This window comes from Salvelinus namaycush, chromosome 10 (assembly GCF_016432855.1).
Source record: "Salvelinus namaycush isolate Seneca chromosome 10, SaNama_1.0, whole genome shotgun sequence".
Taxonomy (NCBI): Eukaryota; Metazoa; Chordata; class Actinopteri; order Salmoniformes; family Salmonidae; genus Salvelinus; species Salvelinus namaycush.
In genome coordinates this window covers 14,844,056-14,868,287 of record NC_052316.1, presented here as the reverse complement: position 1 = coordinate 14,868,287, position 24,232 = coordinate 14,844,056, and the positions used below count along the sequence as shown (strand labels likewise).

The 24,232-nt window shown below is 41.6% G+C and overlaps 2 protein-coding genes across 3 annotated transcripts; one reads left to right on the top strand and one right to left on the bottom strand.

Moving 5' to 3' along the window:
• Positions 1-9: 9 nt before the first annotated feature.
• Positions 10-6,987, top strand: LOC120054744 (E3 ubiquitin-protein ligase MARCHF2). Of its 2 annotated transcripts, XM_039002310.1 has the most exons (6): positions 10-196; positions 1,582-1,834; positions 2,115-2,310; positions 3,009-3,218; positions 3,660-3,826; positions 4,258-6,987. In XM_039002310.1, the coding sequence occupies exons 2-5, from the start codon at positions 1,659-1,661 to the stop codon at positions 3,816-3,818; spliced, it is 741 nt and encodes a 246-aa protein (XP_038858238.1). In that variant the 5' UTR covers positions 10-196; positions 1,582-1,658; the 3' UTR covers positions 3,819-3,826; positions 4,258-6,987. The 2 variants fall into 2 exon arrangements, with proteins under 2 accessions (XP_038858238.1, XP_038858237.1); XM_039002309.1 differs by having other exon boundaries at positions 3,660-6,987.
• A 1,603-nt stretch (positions 6,988-8,590) lies between these two features.
• LOC120054743 (ras-related protein Rab-11B-like) lies at positions 8,591-11,650 on the bottom strand. The gene is made up of 5 exons (XM_039002308.1): positions 11,452-11,650; positions 9,940-10,135; positions 9,572-9,765; positions 9,391-9,471; positions 8,591-9,278 (listed from the first exon to the last, which is right to left on the bottom strand). Exons 1-5 carry the CDS (start codon positions 11,489-11,491, stop codon positions 9,136-9,138), a joined length of 654 nt encoding a protein of 217 aa, XP_038858236.1. The 5' UTR covers positions 11,492-11,650; the 3' UTR covers positions 8,591-9,135.
• Positions 11,651-24,232: the final 12,582 nt, after the last annotated feature.

Here is a 24,232-nt window from a genome sequence, read left to right as displayed (position 1 = left end):
GTCTCGCGATGTTGCGCCTCTGGGTTTAGAAACGCTGTGCTACTGTTGTCTGACAGCTAGACGAGAACTGGCATAGCTAGCTAGATATCTGAAAGGAAATAAAGCAATTCTCAACATTGATGGTTTCTATAGAGGACTATTTTATACATTGACAACCCCACATATCAGCTGTTAAAATGAAAAAAGAAGGAACGCGGTGAGTATTTTTTTTCTACAGTCTCTGTCGGCTGGCTAGCTAGTAACGTTACAGTAGCTAAGTTAGCGGCTAACAAATAGCTACTATAGTTAGCTAAAATAAAGTTAGCTGGCTCACTAGACCGTTTTCCTAGCAGAAGGCATTAGCTTAATAAATGAACGATACTGTGAACACAATTAAACCATAATCCATTGTCATGTAGCAATCAGTATGGTTGCTATTCTTTACTGCACTAGCTACTTTAGCTAGAGCTAAACACAGCTGGCTGACCAAATTATCCAGCTGTGTCCTTCGGTCGGGGTTTTGTGTCTGTATTTGAGTGTGTGTGTGTGTTCTCGTCGGGATTCGACACTTCAAGTATGATGTAGCTAGCTAGCGTTCTAACTATGTTTGTTTTGTAGTAACCACATTGATTAATCACCATCAAATGAAGATTATATGTTTTCCTGATATCTAACGTTACAACACATAATGATTGGTAGACTTGATGATACTCTGTCATTTTGGAGAGACCAGGGAATGTCTAGCCACCCCCTGATATTCTGCTATCTGAGGGCTCCGGAGTGGCGCAGCGATCTAAGGCACTGCATTTCTGTGCTAGAGGCGTCACTACAGACCCTTGTTCGATCTCGGGCTGTATCAGGATCGGGAGTCTCATAGGGTGGCGCACAATTGGCCCAGCGTCGTCCAGGTTAGGGGAGGGTTAGGCCGTCATTGTAAAATAAGAATTTGTTCTTAACTGACTCACCTAGTTAAATAAAGGTTAAATAAAAACATATCTGGATAGATAATGGTGTCTGTATTGTATTTTGAGGGTCAAATAAGAATGCTTTGGCTTTGATCAAAGGTTTTCATTTATATGGTTATTTTTCAAAAGCTATAATTTGGTCATGTCAGTATATTTCCTAGAAGCTGTAAGAGGCTGTAAGATCCCATACAGACAGATATATGAATTCAGTGTCTGAGTAGCCAATTATCTGGGTGAGGATATCTAGGAGACAGCTTGGCCGGGGTAGGCCGTCACTCCCTTGTGCCCTGCTGCTCATACAGAGATAGAATTTTAGAAGTAGCTGTGTTGTGTTTTGCCAAATTGGCTCAACTGCACTCTGGATTTTGGGGCAAATGTGCCTACAGTTCAGACAAGAAGATCATTATTTTATTTCCTAATATTTACTACAATACAAATTCTCAGTGTTGTGAAAACATTTTAAGAGCCTTTTTCATGTTGTCATACAGCTCAGTGTAATAATAATGTTGGTCAAAGAAAATGATATTATATTTTAAACCTCACTATTTGTCTCATAATAAGCTCGGTGACGTAACTAGTACTAGAAGTGTATTGTATGAAGTGAATGAGGTCCTAACTCCTTCTCATCACTCTCTAGCTGTTGGGCCTAACTGCTCTGAGCTGAGTCTGTTCCTCATCATTCCCTTGACCCCTGACCCCCTGGACGGCGTAACCATGACAACGGGGGAGTGTTGCCACCTCCCTGGCTCTCTGTGTGACTGCACTGGCAACGCTGCCCTGTCCAAAAGCGTGGAAGAGTCGGATAACTGCAGATCACAGTATGTCACCCAGGTCACAGCCAAAGATGGACGGCTGCTCTCCACTGTCATCAAACCTGCGAGCACACAGAGGTACTGTGGCTGAAAACTCACTTTCAGAGCTGAGCATTTATGAGATGTTTAGGGCTTTTATAACAGGCTGTTATAGTAGTAATCCTAGTCATATCTGGAACTCGTGAGAGTGTTTGGGAGTATGTGTCCGGAAAGATGTCTCACAGTTAGCCTCAGAATTTATGAGAATTTGCTTAGCTGTTAAGACTGAAATGTTATGTTAGCCCAAGTAATATTCGGCAGGCTGTAGTAAATAAACCCAGTCTAAGTATCCTGTTCAGGACCTTTCTGTTTCCTCCAGCGATGGGCCAATCTGCCGGATCTGCCACGAGGGGGCCAACGGCGAGGGCCTCCTGTCCCCCTGCGACTGCACAGGGACTCTGGGCACGGTGCACAAGAGCTGCCTGGAGAAGTGGCTCTCCTCCTCCAACACCAGTTACTGTGAGCTGTGCCACACAGAGTTCACAATTGAGCGCAAGCCCAGGTCCCTCACAGAGGTAACAAAGGTCAATGCCTTTAGCTTGTCTGCACTCCTATGCCTGCCCCTCTGTCTGTGTGTGTGTGTGTGTGTGTGTGTGTGTGTGTGTGTGTGTGTGTGTGTGTGTGTGTGTGTGTGTGTGTGTGTGTGTGTGTGTGTGTGTGTGTGTGTGTGACTGCTGCTTGCTTTTGCCTTTGTCAGCATTCCTCTGCCTGCGGTGTGTGTGTGGTTCTGCTTATGCTGTGTCAAAACACATGAGCATGATTCACTCTTCTTTGTCTCTTTCTGCTTACATAGATTACTCAATGGAAACATTGTGCTTGTAGCTGCAATACTTCTGTGTTGATATAGAATTATGGGCCTTGCTCATGGGTCAACAACATGAAGCAATGTTGGCTTAGTTTGACTTAGTTGTGTATTACTCATGCGTATTAAATCCTGAATATGTCAACGGAAATCTAGTTAGGGAGGGATTAGGGATTTTTTGTTTGTTATTTATTGTAATGTATCATCATGTGTTCGTGTAATGACTGATGTATGAATCCAGGAAGTTTAGCCATTCATCTACTAATGGGTATCTCAATAAACCAAACCCTGAAGAAGAAGAAGAAGAAGAAGAAAAAGCAGCATGAGTCCTCCAGTGACCATGTTGGTCCTGTAGTGCATGCTCAGTACACTTTATTTCTTCCTTCTCTCCCCTCTCTTCTGTCTTCACAGTGGATGCGGGACCCGGGCCCTCGGAACGAGAAGCGCACGTTGTTCTGTGACATGCTGTGCTTCCTGTTCATCACGCCCCTGGCAGCCATCTCTGGCTGGCTGTGTCTGAGGGGAGCTCAAGACCACCTGCACTTCAACAGCAGACTGGAGGCCGTGGGCCTCATCGCCCTCACCATCGCCCTCTTCACCATTTACGTCCTCTGGACTCTGGTAAGTAGGCCCACATCTAGGACCGGCTAGAATTGACCTTAGATCAGCGTCTCAGCATGCTATATCATGGTTGGGAAGCTAGTAGCCTGTCTTTGACTAATCACACTTTAAATACTTAGTGGGACAACAAGACCGTCCAAGACAGTCCCACTTAAATTAGATGCGTAATGATTTGTTTTTATGAGTCTTTTGTCATGCCTGTTGCTTCTAAAAAGACTTTGCTTTAAAAGACAGAAATGGACTTTGATCGAGTCTGTTTTGTATTTACCAGTTGTATTGTGTTTCAACTCATGAATGTGCTTGGGCAGCAGTTCTCAAACCTTTAGCGTGCTAGTTTGTTTGTTTTTAGCTTTGGAGGAGCATCAAAATTCTCTCCTCCTCAACCCCCTTCTCTCCTCCTCAACCCCCTTCTCCCCTCCTCAACCCCCTTCTCCCCTGCAGGTATCATTCCGCTACCACTGTCAGCTCTACTCTGAGTGGAGACGAACCAACCAGAAAGTACGCCTGCTCCTTCCAGATGCGAAGGGTGGGCATTCTAGCCAGCATTCCCTGCTCTCCACGAAGCTGCTGAAAAAGACAGCTGACGAGACCATAGTATGAGGTCAAAGGTGGGAAAATTGATGTTGGGGTTCTTCTTCGTGTGCTGGAGGTTTGTTGCAAAAAAAACAAGTCTCCAACCAGAGCCCAAGCACTTGTGGATGCAGATTTTTTAAATTTTTCTGTTTAAATCCTTTTTTACCTACGTGTATCATCATCAGCACTTCATTTTATACCTTTCTTTTTTATTTAGTCGTGTTATAGCCTTTACTGGCGTTTTTTATATTGATCAGGTAAAGAAAGCAGTATGTTAGAGGCCATTGAGTACCGTGCAGTATAGTGTTTTGTGAAGGTTTGGAAATGGGAAGTTGATTGGATGGTACTCCACTGGGCCCTGCAAGAAGACGGCGAAGGATTGGACTGATGCTCAGTGGAGATGGCTGTCGAAGCTTTAAAACCGAACGCTAGCGTTGAAGTGAACATTTACTCTCTTTATTTTCAGTTCTCCTCAACCGTCTATAAAAGTGAGGCATGGATCGTTGATGCTGATCTAAGGCGATTCATCCAGCAGTTGATTCCCTAACCACTGAGTGCAGAAGTGAGAAGTTTTGACTCCGGTTCACCAACCACAGGCCACTGGGGGATTATATATGCTCATGCCATTTTTATACGCAATTCAGTTGACTCCCTTCAATTTAACTCCCATCTGTTTTCCCCTTGGTGTGAGCAGGAATGTTGTTCATGAAGATGGAGATTGTGCAATAAAACACTGTGGACGCAGGTGCTCTCGCAGTATGTGAGGAGACTGCCCCCAACACGCACAGTTTTGCATGCATGCGATGCACTGTTTATTTTTTTTATTTCGTTGGGGGGGGGGGGGTATTGTTTTTTTTTTTACTTTGGGTGATTGAAAGATCGGTTGGTTGAGCTTCCATTGATTTAGTGTTGCTAGTGTGTATGTTGGTCAAGGTTTCCTCCCTGGGAGTATAGAGGTCTCATACTATCAGCACTTAATAGAAAAAAAACTGTTCAAATAGAGTGAGCTGATCTCTAGATGCCACTGATGAAGAAAAACCTTTATGGAAATGTGTATCCCACCAACATGAAGTTCAAGCTTTTTGTGGTTGAGGGAAAGTAAGGCTTACCTTTCCAGTATCGCATGGTCAAGATCAGACTTACAGAAAATTAATAGTACATTGCTCTCCTATGATGAGATTCCAATGAAAAGCTTTTAATTTCTGTTTTTTTTTGTATTGGTGTGTTTTCTTTTTGTGTAGTCACGTAACAATAGCTAGTAATGACATCCAGAAAGAGCGTAGATTGGTTGGTTGATGTTACTTCAGGTTTTGTAGAAGTTGTATTCCCTCCGATATGCAGTCGACCAGACTCTGACGCCTACACTCAGACGTACCTACTGACTGTACCTTGACAGTAGAACCCAGTGTCTGGTTCTAGACTGTTATGTGTTTTGTTGTTATCCATCTACCACAACTTTAAGACATATGAGGTAACCTCTGGATGAGAGAGATGTGCAAAAACAGCATAGGTCTTTGTGTGGGTTTTGTGCATTTGATTTCTTCCCTGTACACTGTATGGTCCTTTCGGACGTTCCTCTGTCTTAGCGAAGCTTCATTTTCACATATTTGTATATGTATTGTTAATCATAGCGTCCTTGGTTGACCATACAAGTATTGACCCTGAATCTTAAAAGCTGTTAACAGGCCTAAAGAGAGGAGGATTAATGCAAATATCCTCCTCAGTAGGGGAAGCTCACGTTATGGTGCACAGAAGCCAAAAACCTAGGCCTAGGTCACTCTTTTTGATTTTTTCTATGATAGTCGAATTTGTTTTAACCCCTTCATAGCAATCATGCTCCTATCTATTGCTCATCTGTAGGGGCAGGTTCAACTCTTCCGGTACCTGAGGGTTGATCCCCTAAAGGGCTTTGCGGTGGAACAGCTATGCACTGGAAAGGTTTATTTATGCAGCTGTAAGAACCCTGGTTGTGTGAGTGGCTTTCTGAAATCAGATTAAACTTGGGGGGAAAATGGTGATCTACAGTAAACAAAGTAGGTAGTCATCCTCAGCATAGACGAACACTAGTCAGCCCAGTTCAGTTCAGTGTAGTGTCCTGTTGGGAGACCCATTTTGAAAATAGATAAATGTTTTTGTTGTTGTAAAGTGGCGATTGTCACTGAAGGAATCCTCATCTGGTGTTAAAGGGTTGATAACGTTGTGCAATAGTAATACTAGAGTTTAGTATGAGGTTATTTTCCTGTGGGTGTGTGGTGGGGTGGAACCGTGTTGAGGATCTTTCAGGGTGGAGAGAGTTCTTATCTGCGTCGTCAGCGATGGGCACTGCCCATGTCACATGCTGTCTCTGATTGGTGAGTTCGCCTCCAGCTGACATGTTGGGAGCTATGGAGACTTTGCAATGTCGGGTGTAGTTACAGCAAGTGTGCAATTCGATCACTTCACAGTGCAATTCTTACCTATAACCTTAACAATACGTAATGAAAGCAGAAGTATAATGTAGAAGTAAGTGCATATGAAGGATCGTAGCAGTTCGCTCACTCGTGTAGGCTGAGAAGGTCATGATAGGATGTTGGATTTTTCTATGCGAGTCTTGGTTGCCTACAATATGCTCAGAGACATTCAACTCCAGTGTTATAAACGCTAACTCAAACAGTTCCTTCTCTCCAAAGAAGCATTGATTCTTGTGTTTTTATACCAGTATATCAAACGGCACTTTCACAAAACTATAATGGAAATGAATACAGTGTGGTTGTTTATATCATCTCCCAATACAGACTTTAAAAGGGATTTAAAAGTGTTACTGATATTGTACAATTTTCCCAGTTTCTGGTGTTCGGATATTGCTCCTCTGATTTCGTTTTTGATTTGAAGATGAAACCAAGGGTCCAGGGCATTGTCATGCTCGTATGTAAAAGGAGCAACATATCAGCTTTGTAGACTTGTTTTTGTTAATGTTTTAATCTCGTGTTCATTTTACCACAGTTTTTAATATATTCATGTGTATCATTTGTAATTTGTTTCAATTATTCATTAAGCACAGGATTTGTATCAATCTTACACTATAGTATTTCAAAACATGTTAATGTTGTGCAATGTATAAAGAAAGATGTCTTCACCAAGATATGTTGGTGCTTGCAATCAGCCAAGAAAAGTGTGCAACGCAAATTTAAAAATGAAGCTACAGAATGGATAAACATCAATGACTCCTTTGTCTTCTTAATGATGTGGACACTTGCATGTACTACACAGGCCTCTTATTTGATGTTATTTCAGACTTTACGGTTATCTGCATCAGTTAACACATTCAGTCCAAAATGGAATTGTTTGCAAAATGTTGGTTGAACTTTTCCAAAGTTCATGCAAATATTGTGTGTACTATCCTAGGTCACATTACTCTTGATAGGGGTTTTGCACTTTTTGTTCACATGGAAAATGTAGAATTTGTTTGGTATCTAGTGCTCTGGTTCCCAGTCACTCTCAGTTCAACAACAGGGTAAACATATCAACAAAATGTCCCATGTCATGTGTTAAAGTATGTTGACTTACTGGTTACATTCTCAACTTATACTGAACAGAAATGTAAAGTGTTGGTCCCATGTTTCATGAACTGAAATACAAAATCCCTGAAATGTTCCATATGCACAAAAAGCATTTCTCCTTTGCCAAGATAATTGATCCACCTGACTATCAAGAAGCTGATTAAACAGCATAATCATTACACAGGTGCAACTTGTGCTGGGAACAATAAAAGGCCACTCTAAAATGTGCTGTTTTGTCACACAACACAGATGTCTCAAGTTTTGAGGGAGTGTGCAATTGGCATGCTGACTGCAGGAATGTCCACCAGACCTGTTGTCAGAATTGAATGTTAATTTCTCTACCATAAGCCGCCTCAACGTCATTTTAGAGAATTTGGCAGTATGTCCAACTGGCCTTACAACCGCAGACCAAGTTCAGCCAAGGATATCCACATCCGGCTTCTTCACCTGCGGGATCGTCTGAGACCAGCCACCCGGACAGCTGATGAAACGGGAGTATTTCTGTATGTAATAAATTCCTTTTGTGGGGAAAAACTAATTCTGATTGGCTTGGCTTGGCTTGGGCCTATGCCCTCCCAGGCCCATCCATGGCTGCTCTCATGCCCAGTCATGTGAAAACCATAGATTAGGGCCTAATGAATTTATTTCAATTGACTGATTTCCTTATATGAACTGTAACATAGTAAAATTATTGAAATTGTTGCACGTTGTGTTTATATTTTTGTTTGGTATATAAAACTCATCTCCATCCAAGGCTCTTTTCTAATCCATCCTCCTAAAATAGACCGCCAAAGATGAGAGGGTCATGTCATTCGATAATTCAATTCTGTTTTCCACTACTGGCTTACACAGAGGTCAGCAACTGATGAAATGTTGAATTGAATCCCTGTGAACAGTTAGTTCCTGGATCTCGCTCCCATGCAATGCCTGGCAGATAGGCCTATAAGGGGCTTAGAATAAACACGGGTCTAATAGTTTTCATATGCTGCTGTAGCATCATGCTTGACACCACTAGGCTATCTCTAATGGGGTGTGGCGCTGTCCTAGATCAGAGGAACAGGACTGGGCCTGGAGGAAATGTAAACAACCTCCTGTAGACCCCCGCCTCTACAACAGCAAGCCTCCATAAGGACAGACAGACATACAGGACAAGACAGCTCACATAGTCTACCCACATACATCTAAAGTTGAGCATTTTGAATTCCAGTACTGTACAGCACACTGATAAGGGTTGCATATGTTAAATGAATGACTTACGTATTACTTTGTCATTGAGTTTATTGTAAAGTCTTACAGTGCTTATTGAAAATAAAACAATGAAAAGGTGAGACAAATACATTTGAATAAATACACAATGAAGGTCATTTCTGGCATGATAACTAACGAAATGCATATACCAATGTAATTATACTGCCTTATTCAAGAGAAACTGTGAGAGGCTATATACACAGCACCATCTAGTGGTCATTGTTCAAATCCCAGAGTCCAAAACACTACAGCACTTCAAATCCAGCTCATCCCATTTCACAGACAACTGTCCTGTTGCTACACTGCAGGAACCTCAATGTTGAATCCATGAATAACTGAACAAGTGACAGGAAGGCTTTTTTACGTTTCACTTCATGACAGAAGAGCATATGTGAGTTCACAAGTAATAAAAAGTAAGTTTTGTATACAGGGAGGGAGGGGAGAGTAGGGCGTCGCCACATATGGTAACAAAGACAGAATGGGCGGTACAGGTTAAGACAGTGTGATGGTGGAAGTGGAGGGGGGTTGGGGAAAGGGGGTCAGAGGAGTGCTGAGGGTCACAGGCTTTGGCAGCACGGTAGTTTGTTTTTCTGCCCATCGGTGGTGGGGGGGACACTGATGTCCACTACATTGTTGCCTGGAGACTCGTCATGTGCTGATCTGTCAGCTATCTGCTTCTGTGATACGATTCGGTAGATTTCTGGAGGAAAAAGAAGAGACAGTAACTGAAAATACAATGTGCCAATAATACATACCTTATAGACTAGTTTGTTTCCAGTAATGTGAGGTGTGTCGTGGCTCCCTCTTCTTACCTGCGAGGATGTTCTTGAACGCCTCTTCTACATTAGTGGAGTCCAAAGCTGAGGTCTCAATAAATGATAGCGTATTCTTTTCTGAGGGAGAAAGAGAGAAAAGATTGAGTTGAGACCAACAGGGGTGTCTTCTTTGTCCCCAGAGTGAGCTGTCATCTACTCCAGTGTTTTTGTTGTTTACCTGCGAAGGCGCGAGCCTCGTCTGTGGGCACTGCCCTGAGGTGGCGCAGGTCACTCTTGTTGCCCACCAGCATGATGACGATGTTGTTATCAGCATGATCCCTCAGCTCCTTCAGCCAGCGCTCCACGTTTTCATAGGTTAGATGCTTGGCAATGTCGTACACTAGGAGAGCCCCCACCGCCCCCCGGTAGTACCTGATTGGGACAGAGCAGGGAGGATAGGAGGTCATAGGTTGTGAGACTAAGATAGAGAAAGATTTCAAACAATGGTTTCAGTACTATCAAAATATGCTAGTTCCATAAAGGGCAGGTTACAGCAAGACGAGCATCCTTAACATTATTGAGCAGTGAGCTCCCTCCTCCACTCACGCTGAGGTGATGGCTCTGTAGCGCTCCTGTCCAGCTGTATCCCAGATCTGGGCCTTTATCATCTTGCCGTCCACCTGGATGCTGCGGGTGGCGAATTCCACACCGATGGTGCTTTTGCTCTCCAGGTTGAACTCATTCCGTGTGAAACGGGACAGCAGGTTACTCTTCCCCACACCAGAGTCTCCGATCAGCACCACTGGCAACAAAACACACATTTAGCACTGCAATGACAGGCTGCTGCTGTATGTTCAGTACAGTGGAAAATGTTAGACCACATAACAGATCATATACAGTAAACCAATTACAAGTATGCCAAGTGGATTACTTAGGAAAATGGTCATAATCAAATGGATCTGTGCATGTCTGACTTCTTTGAATGCTTTGGAAAGACAATATGTTCATTGATTGAATACTGCTGTTTGCCAGGCCTTGCCAATATGACGAAAACAACAGAAAAGCATTCTTAACAGAAATAAAGTGGTTAAATGAGTATAAAGTGCTGCTCTGTCTCTTTAGTGGAGGAAAACGTTGTGAACTTTGTCCTTCTGAAGTCATGCTGCAGGAAGCTGAGAACCTGTTCCTACTGGGAAACCTGAGTTGACACTTTCAGAGGGCCTCTCTTCCTTTCCTGTCTTCTCCAGTGATTCACCCTCTGAATCAGTTGGAAATCCTCTGTTCTCACTCTGTCCCTTTTATCACATTTTCTATTATCGTGTTTTAAGTGTCATTTGGAATGTATCATTTTGAATATCGCTGTATACTACACTAGATTGGTAACAGGTGTGGTGTGCTTCTGTGGGATTGAAACATCTAACAGTAACTTATCAGTAGGGTAATAAATTGGTATCTGTAAGATTTTGACAAATGTGGTTTCTTGTGCCAGGGACTTCCTTCCTGCTCATTATCCCATTCTTATCTGATACAATTAAATGGGCAGTCTATTATCAGGGATGGTCATGTTCAGCTACATCGCATACTGTCAGTCACATTATAATGTAAGCAAACAGTTTATGAACAAATATAACAGTATTTCTATTAGGCATATTCTTTATGGCTATTACCAATAAGTTACATATAGAACAAATAAAAAATTACAATGACTTAATGAATCACCCATTTCAGGTTTGACCTTTGGCACACTTGTGAAAAGAATCCTAGCTATCATTTGTATTTTTAGAAATCTGCATGTTGCTGGCCAGCACCTTTGAGTATGATGATGGTGTTATGAAGGAACGAGACCAGAGAAAACCTCTGTCGTTAGACAAGTTAAAGCTGTGCATTTGTCAACACAATGCGACAAACTAAGAATTAGCAAGCCACCAGATCAGATGGAGGCTTGCTAAATCTATCTGGACATTCTAAAACAATCTGTTATAATAAAATACATTGTGGGAGCTTCCTCTAACGGTACCTACGTAATTGACAAAATCAGACAAATTCTATTTGTTGTAGCTACCACAAAAAGCAGCTAGCTACAGCTAGATGGGTAGAAATGGATGACAGTTAGTTTACCTTTGAACAAGAAATCGTATTCATCATCTCGGTTACCCATGTCTTTAAAATCGTCTGATTCCAATTTAATTGCGATATATTCCTGGTCTAGCGTTTCAGCTGTTGGTTGTAGTGTTTGCTACGTCCCTTTTTTTCCTGTAACCCAATGCGCGAGACAATGCCTTGGCTGTCACAGTCTCCAACCGACCGCAGGAAGAGGGGATCTTCCTGGCTCTGCAGAAGGGGAGGAGTTCACTGGCGCCAATGTAAATTGTACTACAATAATCATGGCATTCCATTACAGTAGTAATAGGCCTACATAGCTAGGCTATATCCGTGATAATATCTACAGTTGGTGGTTAAAGAATGCTGGCTTCTTTTTTCATCTGATGACCACCCCTGTCAAATTATACTTTATCAAGGGTCTACTCAAATCCTCAAGAAGTTCTACAGCTGCACCATTGAGAGCATCTTGACTGGCTGCATCAATACTTGTTATGGCAACTGCACCGGTCTCGATCACATGGCGCTACAGAGGGTGGTGCGGACAGCCTAGTACATCACTGGGGGCCGAGCTCCCTGCCATCCAGGACCTCTATATCAGGCACTGTGAAAGAAAGGCCCAGAAAACTGTTAAAGATTTCAGCCACTCAAGCCATCGACTGTTCTCTCTGCTCCGGAACGGCAAGCTGTACCGGAGCATCACGTCTGACACCCAACAGCCGTCTGAACAGCTTCTATCCCAAAGCCATAAGACTGCTAAATAGTTAACAAAATGGCTACAATGACTATCTGCATTGACCCTTCTATGCACACTCACACACTCACTCTATGCACTCACTCACTCACACACACACACTCTTGTATAACTAACCTTGTGGGGACACACTATTCCCCTTAACCCTATTTTGTTTATATTTTTTAAATTTAACTAGGCAAGTCAGTTAAGAACAAATTCTTATTTACAATGACGGCCTACCAAAAGGCAAAAGGCCTCCTGCGGGGACTGGGGCCTGGGATTTAAAAAAATAAAAACAATATAAATATAGAACAAAACACACATCACAACAAGAGAGACACAACAATACATAAAGAGAGACCTAAGACAACAACATAACAAGTCAGCAACACATGACAACACAGCATGGTAGCAACACAACATGGTAGCAACACAACATGGTTGCATAACAAAAACATGGTACAAACATTATTGGGCAAAGACAACAGCACAAAGGTCAAGAAGGTAGAGACAACAATACATCATACAAAGCAGCCACAACTGTCAGTAAGAGTGTCCATGATTGAGTCTTTGAATGAAGAGATTGAGATAAAACTGTCCAGTTTGAGTGTTTGTTGCAGCTCGTTCCAGTCGCTAGCTGCAGAAAACTGAAAAGAGGAGCGACCCAGGGATGTGTGCGCTTTGGGGACCTTTAATAGAATGTGACTGGCAGAACGGGCGTTGTATGTGGAGAATGAGGGCTGCAGTAAATATCTTAGATAGGGCGGAGTGAGTCCTAAGAGGGTTTTATAAATAAGCATCAACCAGTTGGTCTTGCGACGGGTATTCAGAGATAACCAGTTTACCAGGAGTGTAGAGTGCAGTGATGTGTCCTATAAGGAGCATTGGTGGCAAATCTGATGGCCAAATGGTAAAGAACATCTAGCCGCTCGAGAGCACCCTGACCTGCCGATCTATAAATTATATCTCCGTAATCTAGCATGGGTAGGATGGTCATCTGAATCAGGGTTAATTTGGCAGCTGGGGTGAAAGAGGAGCGATTATAATAGAGGAAATCAAGTCTAGATTTAACTTTAGCCTGCAGCTTTGATATGTGCTGAGAAAAGGACCGTGCACCGTATAGCCATACTCCCAAGTACTTGTATGTGGTGACTACCTCAAGCGCTAAACCCTCAGAGATAGTAATAACACCTGTGGGAAGAGGGGCATTCTTCTTACCAAACCACATGACCTTTGTTTTGGAGGTGTTCAGAACAAGGTTAAGGGTAGAGAAAGCTTGTTGGACACTAAGAAAGCTTTGTTGTAGAGCATTTAACACAAAATCCGGAGAGGGGCCAGCTGAGCATAAGACTATCATCTGCATATAAATGGATGAGAGAGCTTCCTACTGAGCCTGAGCTATGTTGTTGATGTAAATTGAGAAGAGCGTGGGGCCTAGGATTGAGCCTTGGGGTACTCCCTTGGTGACAGGCAGTGGCTGAGACAGCAGATTTTCTGACTTTATACACTGCACTCTTTGAGAGAGGTAGTTAGCAAACCAGGCCAAAGACCCCTCAGAGACACCAATTCTCCTTAGGCGACCCACAAGAATGGAATGGTCTACCGTATCAAAAGCTTTGGCCAGGTCAATAAAAATAGCAGCACAATATTGCTTAGCATCAAGGGCAATGGTGACATCATTGATGATCTTTAAGGTTGCAGTGACACATCCATAATCTGAGCGGAAACCAGATTGCATACCAGAGAGAATACTATAGATATAAAGAAAGCCAGTCAGTTGATTATTGACAAGTTTTTCAAAAGACTTTTGATAAACAGGGCAAAATAGAAATAGGCCTATAACAGTTAGGATCAGATTGATCTCCCCCTTTCAATAAAGGACGAACTGTGGCTGCCTTCCAAGCAATGGGAACCTCCCCAGAAAGGAGAGACAGGTTAAAAAGGTTGGAAATAGGCTTTGCGATGACAGGGGCAGCAACCTTAAAGAAGCTTCTAACCATAAAACTAACCCTAGCTCCTAACCCTGAACTTAATTTGAACCCTAACACTAATTCTAACCTTAACCCTAAACCCACTAGAAATAGCATTTGACCTTGTGGGGTCTAATAAAATGTCCCCAGTTAGTCAAATATTTGTATGTTTAATATTCTTGTGGGGACTTCTGGTCCCCACAAGTACAGTTAAACAGGTCCACTTCATAACACGCACACACATTCATACTGACTCTACACACATGAGTTAGTATATCCAGATGCCTAGTCACCTTACTCCTACACATATCTAACACTCCAACATCCCTGCACATCGGAAATATGGTAATGAAACTAACCCTGGAACTGACCCTGTATATAGCTTACTTACTTTCTCGTGTTCTTCTTATTTCTATTTCTTGTGTGTTTTTGTTCTACTTGACTTATTTATTATTATTATAGTACTACTGATCAGTTGTAAAGTAATTAAGTAAAAATACTTTCAAGTACTACTTAAGTAGTTTTTTGGGGTATCTGTACTTTACTATTTATATTTTTGACAACTTTTGCTTTTTCTTCACTGTATTCCTAAAGAAAATAATTTACTTTTTATGACATACATTTTCCCTGACACCCAAAAGTACTTCTTACATTTTGAATGCTTAGCAGGGCAGGAAAATTGTCCAATTCACACACTTATCAAGAGACCATCCCTGGTCATCCCTACTGCCTCCACGAAATGTAAATGCTTCCTTTGTAAGTGATGTCTGAGTGTTGGAGTGTTCCCCTGGCTCTCCGTAAATTAAAAAAACAAGAAAATGGTCCCGTCTGGTTTGCTTAATTTAAGGAATTTGATGTGATTTCTACTTTTACTTTTGATACTTAAGTAGGTTTTAGCAATTACATTTACTTTTGATACTTAGGTAGATTTAAAACCAAATACTTTAGACTTTTACTCAAGTAGTATTTTACTGGATGACTTTTACTTTTACTCATTTTCTATTAAGGTATCTGTACTTTTACTCAACTATGACAATTGGGTACGTTTTCCACCACTGCTACTGATATTGATTACTGCATTGTTGGGAAAGAGCAAGCAAGAAAGACATTTCCCTGTACTTGTGCACGTGACTTCAATCGTCTCAGGCATGTGGCACAATATAGGAATTTATGGTTAGATCAGAATCGCTTTCACAATCATTCGCCTGTACAGAGAATTCAGTCCAAACCACAAGTCCAAATCCACATCTCCATCCATGGCTTAGGAAAGGGCTGATTTAGCAAGCTAGCTACTGCAGGACATCAACACAAGCAGACCAGAAACAGTCACATTTGTCTGACAATAATGACGTTTAGCTTAGGATGTGATTTGATTAGTGTGAAGCAAAATCCAAACCGGCCTCCCTTGGGGGGTGTTTTGCTGCGCCAGGACAAACCACAGTTGAGCTCAGCTCAATGCTGATTGGTTAATTATTTTGTAAATGTTTTATCAAGGGAAGCCAAATGCTTGCTAGCATCAATCAATCAAATGCTAGGCCGGCAACATGTCATTCTCTTTCTTTCTTTCCAGACAGCATCAGATTGTATATAGCCTAGTAGGAGATTTAGCAACATTGATTGTTTTTGCTATCTTTAAGTTTGTTTTCAGTGTATTAAACTAAAAAGTCAAGGAGTCAACCGGGAGACCCATGGGGCGGCGCACAATTGGCCGAGTGCAGTCTAGGTTAGGGGAGGGTTTGTCCCATCGCACACTAGCGACTCCAGCTGGGCGCAGTGCACGCTGACATGATCACCAGGTGTTTCTTCCGACACATTGGTGCGGCTGGCTTCTGGGTTAAGCGGGCATTGTGTCAAGAAGCAGTGTGGCTTGGTAGGGTTGTGTTTTGGAGAAACACGGCTCTCGACCTTCACCTCTCCCGAGTCCGTACGGGAGATGCAGCGATGAGACAAGACTGTAACTAGGACATACCGTGCGCTACCACCTTACTTTAACCTGTGAAAATGCATGAAGCCCCGTTTCCACTGGAACTTAAAATTGGGTCCAAATTCGAGCTGACTCAAATGGAATTCTCAAATTCAAGCTGGGTCGACGGAAACCCAGGGCAGCACAGTCAAGTTTCACAACTGGTGCCAGGTCGATTAGAATTCGGACTGGTGAGGCCGTTACTATGCAACCACCAAGCTGAGCACTGCTGGATGCTGACACATTTAGCTAGTTCTGGGCTTGTTGCTGTTAGCTAGCATATGGACAAGCAGTAGTCAGACATAACACGAATTACCACCATAGCTGGATCCTTCATTCATTTTTGCACTACACAATAAACTTTTATGATAACAGTCAGCCCTCAAATGCTAGCTGCCTAACATTAGCTAGCAAATCAGAGTTGAAACAAGCTAGATAGCTAACGTGAGCTAGTAGGGATTTTAGCTGGCCAGGTCATATTGAAAGCTAGCTAGCGAAGCAAGCAAACCAGACGACAGGTTTGATATGATGTAGCTAGCTAGTGTTCAATACGACTGGTAGCTAGTTAGCTAATAGCCAATGGCAAGCAAGGTAGGAATTAAGCTAGCTGGCTTGGAGTTTGTGTATGGAGTGTGTCGAATTTGGTCAACAACAAAAAATACATAACATGGCCCTGAGTCTGGCTGGCACTAGAAGGAGTAAGGAGTTAGAAGGAGTTCACTAGAAGGAGTATGGAGTAACGTTAGTTACAGCATGGTGAGGGTGAATTAAATTATTCAACATCTTGCTAGCTAACAGTCAGAAATTGGCTACCTAGCAACATGATATATTATAATTTCCAGAGACAGTGGAAATGCACTTTGAGCTAGCCCACCAAGGCCAGCCCAAGGGTTGACTTCAAAGTGCCAATGAAACTGGGCTTTAGTTTTAATTTAAGGTTAGGCATAAGGTTAGCTGTGTGGTCAATGTTAGGTCCAAAATACAATTTTAAGAAGATAAATTGTAGAAATAGGCAGGGTTTATGACTCTGGCTGGTAACTCGTGACGACCAGGCATGATATAAAGTGTTTTATTTCTCTCAAAGTTCATAACAAATAAACGATAACATGACATACCCAAATCTAACTGCCTGTAGCTCAGGCCCTGAAGCAAGGATATGCATATTCTTGGTACCATTTGAATGGAAACACTTTGAAGTTTGTGGAAATATGAAAGGAATGTAGGAGAATATAACACAATAGATATGGTAAAAGATAATACAAAGAAAAACCCAACTGTTCTTTTGTAAAAAAAAATTGTACCATCGTGTTTGAAATGCAAGGCCATAATGTATTATTCCAGCCCAGGTGCAATTTAGATGTTGGCCACTAGCTGGCAGCAGTGTATGTGCAAAGTTTTAGACTGATCCAATGAACCATTGTATTTCTGTATCAAGACTGCCCAAATGTGCCTAATTTGTTTATTAATAACTATTCATGTTAAAAATTGTACACTCTCCTCAAACAATAGCATGGTATTATTTCACTGTAATAGCTACTGTAAAGTGGACAGTGCAGTTATATTAACAATAATTTAAGCTTTCTGCCAATATCAGATATGTCTATGTCCTGGGAAATATTTTTGTTACTTACAAACTCATGCTAATCGCATTAGACTACGTTAGCTCAACCGTCCCGTGGCTGGGACACCGATCCCGATTAACCAAATTCGATATTCTCTCATTGGCCATACAAAAACTCCTCGCTTGGTATGTGAAAAAAACGCCACCTGCTGGAGAAGATAGATTTTGGGCCCGGTTATCCCTCTCACTTTGCCTCTTCCCCTCTGGTAGCAGTCATTGCTAGAAGTGATACCGATTTTGTAAAAGTTACGTCATAGTCCCGTTCACTACAACGAGAGTTTTTCCCTCGTAGAAAATAACTTAGAGGACAGTGGCTAGAGAGGTACGTGTAGGGAGGTTCTGAGTACTGCTGTTTTTCTGTTCTACTTAATAATTATTGCACCCACCTGGTGTCCCAGCTCTACCAGTCCGTGATGGGAAGAATGGAAATATTTTTTCTTCTTTCTTTTCATTTACTAACAGGCCACCAGACTACAGAAACTAGCAATGGAACGGGAGTAATGGAATAGCAAAACTATAATGTTAGCAATGGGAATATGGCATGAGAGAGAAAAAAAGAAAAACTAAGAGTGAAACATAACATACTGTATATATACTGTGTATATATTAGCATGGGTATTGAACGATACCAGAGGGTGGATATAAAAAAAAATCACTAATATAAGAAGTAGACAGTACATTTTTGGTCTTTGGGCTAAATGTATACATTATGATTTGCCTCTGAACTGTATGTGAACCCCTCTGCAATCTACTGGCACTAACATTTAAAAACTAGGACTTCAACCAGGCTGTCCCTATGCTATTTGCTCTCTCTCTCTCTTAAACTGCTAGCACAAATCCTTTGTGAAAATTTGTTTTTTCACAAAAGATCATGAAAACTGGCCCAAATCAGCTCCTCATAATTCAGCAGGGAGGTGTGCAACTACCACACATTATACCCATTATACCAGTGTAGAAACTACGTCACCTACATAGATATTACCAAATCCCTTTCAATTCATATTCCTTGCAGAAAGAACTATTTGCAAACCTTTAAAAACGTCCAGAAAGACAGTGGTCTTAGAAGGGTATTTATACTTTAAAATATATTTTATGTGAATGGATGTGGATGAAAGAATTCTGCCAGTGTTTAAATGTCCTAGTTTCATGTTTTTTTCTTTACTTCCAATTCTATATATCCAAGTGAGCCTATGAGGACCTTGGGGTTCAGATTTACCATTATACCCATTGATCAAACGTATAACAGACAGACACTGCTCAAAGGGACTTGTTTGTGATATCTAGACTCAGTTGCCACTTTATTAGGGTCACCACCCTATTTACGAAAATAAATTGCTCCACTAAGTCCCGTGGTCTTGGCTTGCTAGACACTGAAGCATGCAGAGAAGTATTCAGGTATTCTGTTACTGTTTGTTTGAACTATAGAAAGTGCAAAATGACAGCACAGTCTGTGATGGTCTTTTGTAACTCAGAAAAGTTACAAAACTGTTTTTTAAATAATTCCAACACTCAGCTTGTACTGACTGTAATAAACTCAAACTGGACTTGAACAGTCTATCTCCTTTCCCACTTTCATCAACTGTTTTGAATGCACGATGTTCTAGATGCATAGGGGGTTGTACCTAATAAAGTGACCACTGAATCTATAGACTTTCCAGAATGTGTTCTGGGAATACCCTGGGTATTAAACATTTGGCTGTAAGTGTTGAACAGTTGAATCTATTACCTCAGGAAAAAAGCCTGAAAAAGGAAATACTGATACTGGAAAATACATTTTGGGAGGTTTAATGTACTTTGATTCTGAGTGTAGATATCACAATCAAGTCCTTTTGAGCAGTGTCTGACTGTTATACGTTTGATGTACCTACTATAATTATTGTAATTCATGTTATATATATTTCTAAATCCCACATGGTGGGGGCTAACAGGAAATACAGAAAAAAGGAGGGAAATTCTCAGACATACAGTAGCTTACAACAAGGTTGACTAGGTGTTTTCGAGGTAAACTTTTGGCTCCAATGGGTCGTGTAAAGCAGAAAGACGATCTTTGGGGTACCCTTTGCTACAGGGTGTGGGAAGGGGGCAAAGCACAGACAGTGAGAGAACAATGTAGTATGCAACTGTGAGGGACAGATTTTGTCGTTGAAGCACAACCTTTAGAACTATGGGTTCCAGAAAGCGTCTTTAAATGTGTCAACAATGCATACAAATGCGGTCCTCTTTTTTTCCAGTCTTCAATGCGAAGCAAGACCAATCAATGTGTGCTTTGCATCATCCAGAGAAAACTGATGATCATGTGACTAACTAGGTTTGTCTTTGTGTAATATAACAGTAGGCTATGAAACGTCATGTAGTTTCATCCTTCAAGCCATTTAGAAGTATGACATTTTGTCTTTAAACTTTTTTATTAGGGTTATCCTTGTGTTATTGCTTGGGTTGCACATTTTGGGGAATATTCAGAGGTGGAAATTTTCCATGGGAATTAACGGGAATATATGGGAATTAACGGAAATACAGTATATGCTATTTAATATTAATACCATTCATATGTAGATGTTTATGTAGATGTTTTTTGCATTGAATATATTTACCATATCATATGAAGGCAGAAACATACATATTTTACCTTATCATAAGTAGACAAATTGCAAATGACTAAATCCTTCCAATAGAAAAAAAAACTATTTAGTTACTAATTGAACTTTAATTAAATGAATTGACTCTTCATATGGGATGATTTCACAGAACATGAAGGGAAAGGGGATATTGAATGATCCCCAATGATCCATCGCATCTCCCAGAAAACGTTTTCAACATAAAGGATAGTCTAGAAACCAAAGCTTTGGTTGTCTTCCTCTAAGGCTTCCATGTCTCCTCACTGGACCTCCTCAATGTCTACCTCTTGAACATCAGACTCTGGGGCCTCATCTTTACTGTCACTTTTCTACCTTGTTGAGGATGGCTTGTTGTCAGGCTCAAAAAGCCTCAAATTTGCCTGGATGGCCCCCAATTGTTCAACTCTTGTATTGGTCAGCCTGTTGCATGCTTTGGTGTGTGTGTTCCCAAACAAGGACCAGTTGCGCTCTGAGGCGGCTGATGTTGGTGGGATTTAGAGGAGGATGGAGGCAACAGCGGAAAGAGCCTCAGATCCACAAAGTCCCTTCCACCAGGTGGCTGATGAGATATGTTGGCACGACTGCCATATTGCATCTCCATCCCAAAGCCCTTGCTTGGAAGTGTACTTCGCCAGACTGCCAAGAACCTTGCGCTCATCCAGGCCAAAGTGGAGAGACACGGTAGTGATGATACCATAAGCCTTGTTGATCTCTGCACCAGACAGGATGCTCTTGCCAGCATACTTGGGGTCCAACATGTACGCTGCGGCGTGTATGGGCTTCAGGCAGAAGTCTTCACACTTTTCGATGTATTTTAGAACGGCAATTTCCTCTGCTTGGAGCAACAGTGAAGTGGGCAGGGCAGTACGGAGTCTGAACATCAGGATGGCATTGTCTCCCTCAATCTGTGCAATGGCTACTGCTATAGGTTTCAGGAGTTTCAGGTTGCTTACCACTCTCTCCCAAAATACATCATCCAGGAAGATCCTCTTGATGGGGCTGTCCATGTCAGCAGACTGTGATATGGCCATTTCTTGGAGAGACTCCTTCCCCTCCAGGAGACTGTCACACATGATGACAACACCACCCCAACGGCTGTTGCTGGGCAGCTTCAATGTGGTGCTCTTATTCTTCTCACTTTGCTTGGTGAGGTAGATTGCTGCTATAACTTGATGACCCTTCACATACCTAACCATTTCCTTAGCTCTCTTGTAGAGTGTGTCCATTGTTTTCAGTGCCATGATGTCCTTGAGGAGCAGATTCAATGCATGAGCAGCACAGCCAATGGGTGTGATGTGAGGGTAGGACTCCTCCATGTTAGACCAAGCAGCCTTCATGTTCGCAGCATTGTCTGTCACCAGTGCAAATACCTTCTGTGGTCCAAGGTCATTGATGACTGCCTTCAGCTCATCTGCAATGTAGAGACCGGTGTATCTGTTGTCCCCGGTGTTAGTGCGCTTGTAGAATACTGGTTGAGGGGTGGAGATGATGTAGTTAATTATTCCTTGCCCACGAACATTCGACCACCCATCAGAGATGATTGCAATACAGTCTGCTTTCTCTATGATTTGCTTGACCTTCACTTGAACTCTGTTGAACTCTGCATCCAGCAAATTAGTAGATAAAGCATGTCTGGTTGGAGGAGTGTATGCTGGGCGAAGAACATTCAGAAATCTTTTCTAATACACATTGCCTGTGAGCAGAGGTGAACTAGTTGCATACACAGCTCGAGCAAGACATTCATCAGCATTTCTCTGTCTATGTTCCTCCATTGAGTCAAAAAAACGTCTGATTCCAAGCGGACCATGAGCTGTTGCTATCGATAAGGTGTCTGATTCATCATTTTCACCTCGAATAGAAGTAGAGGGACTTTTGTCAGAGGTTGCTTGATGTGAGCGCTGAGTGGACTTTATGCACTTGGCCAGAATATTCTGCATCTTTGTTGCATTCTTCACAAATTATTTGGCACAGTATTTGCAAATGTACACAGCTTTTCCGTCTACATTAGCTGCAGTGAAATGTCTCCACACATCAGATAGTGCCCGTGGCATTTTCCTGTAAAGATTAGAAAAAAATGAGTAACAAAAACAACGAATAGAATTCCATGTACAGATAAATAGTTAAGCAGTTAGATTAAACAACTCCTTTGTAAGAGAAATGTTTTAAAATGAAACATGTATGGAAACAGGTGAATTCACACTCCTCAGTTAGCAGGCTCAAGCAAGCTTGTCACGACTCCCACCGAAGGTGGCTCCCCTGCCTGTTCGGGCGGCGCTCGGCGGTCGTCGTCGCCGGTCTACTAGCCGCCACCGATCCCTTTTTCCTTTTCTGTTTGTTTGGTCTTATTGGTTGCACCTGTCTCTTATTTTGTTTCTTGATTTATGTCTATTTAAGCCTGTTAGGCCCGCCTATGTTTGTGCGGGATTGTTTTCTGTTAGTCAGGGTGTGTTCCTGTCCGTTTGTGCCCTGTGTTGGGTCGGACAATTTTTCGGTCTATTTTTCGCCTATGGTTTTGGGCGTTCGTTTGGGAATCCAAATAAAGACGGTTTTCCCCAGTATCTTCTGCTCTCTGCAATTGACTCTGCACCCACCACTCCAGGCAATTGTGACAAAGCTAAACCCCACATGGTAGCAAAAACTAACCAGCAGAAATTGTTAACAAGTTAGAAATTATTTAAACACACTTTGCTGTAGGCTACTATTTACTAGCTAATAAAAAAATAATGTATGTCATATAAAATATATTCACCCCACCCAGTATTGTAATCAAAACTTATCAGAAAGCATTTAGTCCTTGGCTCAGACAGTGTATTCGTGTGGGCTCAATAGCATCTCATTAGTGTGAAAGTTCTTGAGAATCAGCTGTAGATGTGATGGAAGAGTGCACTGCACATGTGATAGAAGAATGCACTGTGCATGCAGAGGGTTGCAATTCCATTGAATTGGGGATAGTTTAACCAAAATATGCCACAAGACCTAGAATTGCCTTATGTGTATCCCACAAAAAAGGTTCACTGTTATAAGCAACATTTTTTGATGAATTTAAGCAAAATTCACAAAACTCCTGGGCTTAACTTTCCATGGAAAATTCCTGGAAAAAATTCAGGCCCTTTGCAACCCTAGTTATTGCTCTAATGTTCTATTATCATGACTCAATTTTATTAGTCTACTATGAGAGATACTAGATACTAAGATACATACTATGACAGCAATTCACTGTAATAGGTACACACGTTGTATCTGGCACAAGTGACGATTAAACTGATTTGGATTTCAAAGACTGGCATTATTGTAATGTTTGATATTTCAACATTGATGTGTGATAACTTTTTATGCCTTTATTACTATATGATTTATATTGCCTGAATACTCAACGATGAATACTCAACAACACAGTTATGTGTGCTTCTGTCAGGGTTGTGGTCAAATGCATGTCATTTAAAGTCAATTTAGCAATTGAACAAAAGCCAATTCAATTTGAAAACGTTCCTAATTGCAAAAGCATGTAACAGAATTTGGGTATTCTAGAACTGTAATTTACATGTAAATAAACATAACCCTGTTTTATGTTTTTAATACCGCAGATAGAATGCTCTGTGTGCCAGAGATGGTACCATTCAGTTTGTCTGGGGATAACAAAGAAGAACTTCAACAAAGCCAAAATAGAAAATGATTGGAAGGGGCCTCTTTGCTGTTAAATTAGAGACCTATTAATAAATGACTGTTGTGCCTTGTAACTACTTTAAAATGTGGAGCTGTTGCACTAAAAATGCTAACATTGATTTGGCATACAATTTAAGTTTGTAAACATTGTACAACTTTATGTAAACATTGTCTAACTTCATATAGAACAAATTGCACTTGAAATGAACATTTCTTTAAAGTTATTGCAAA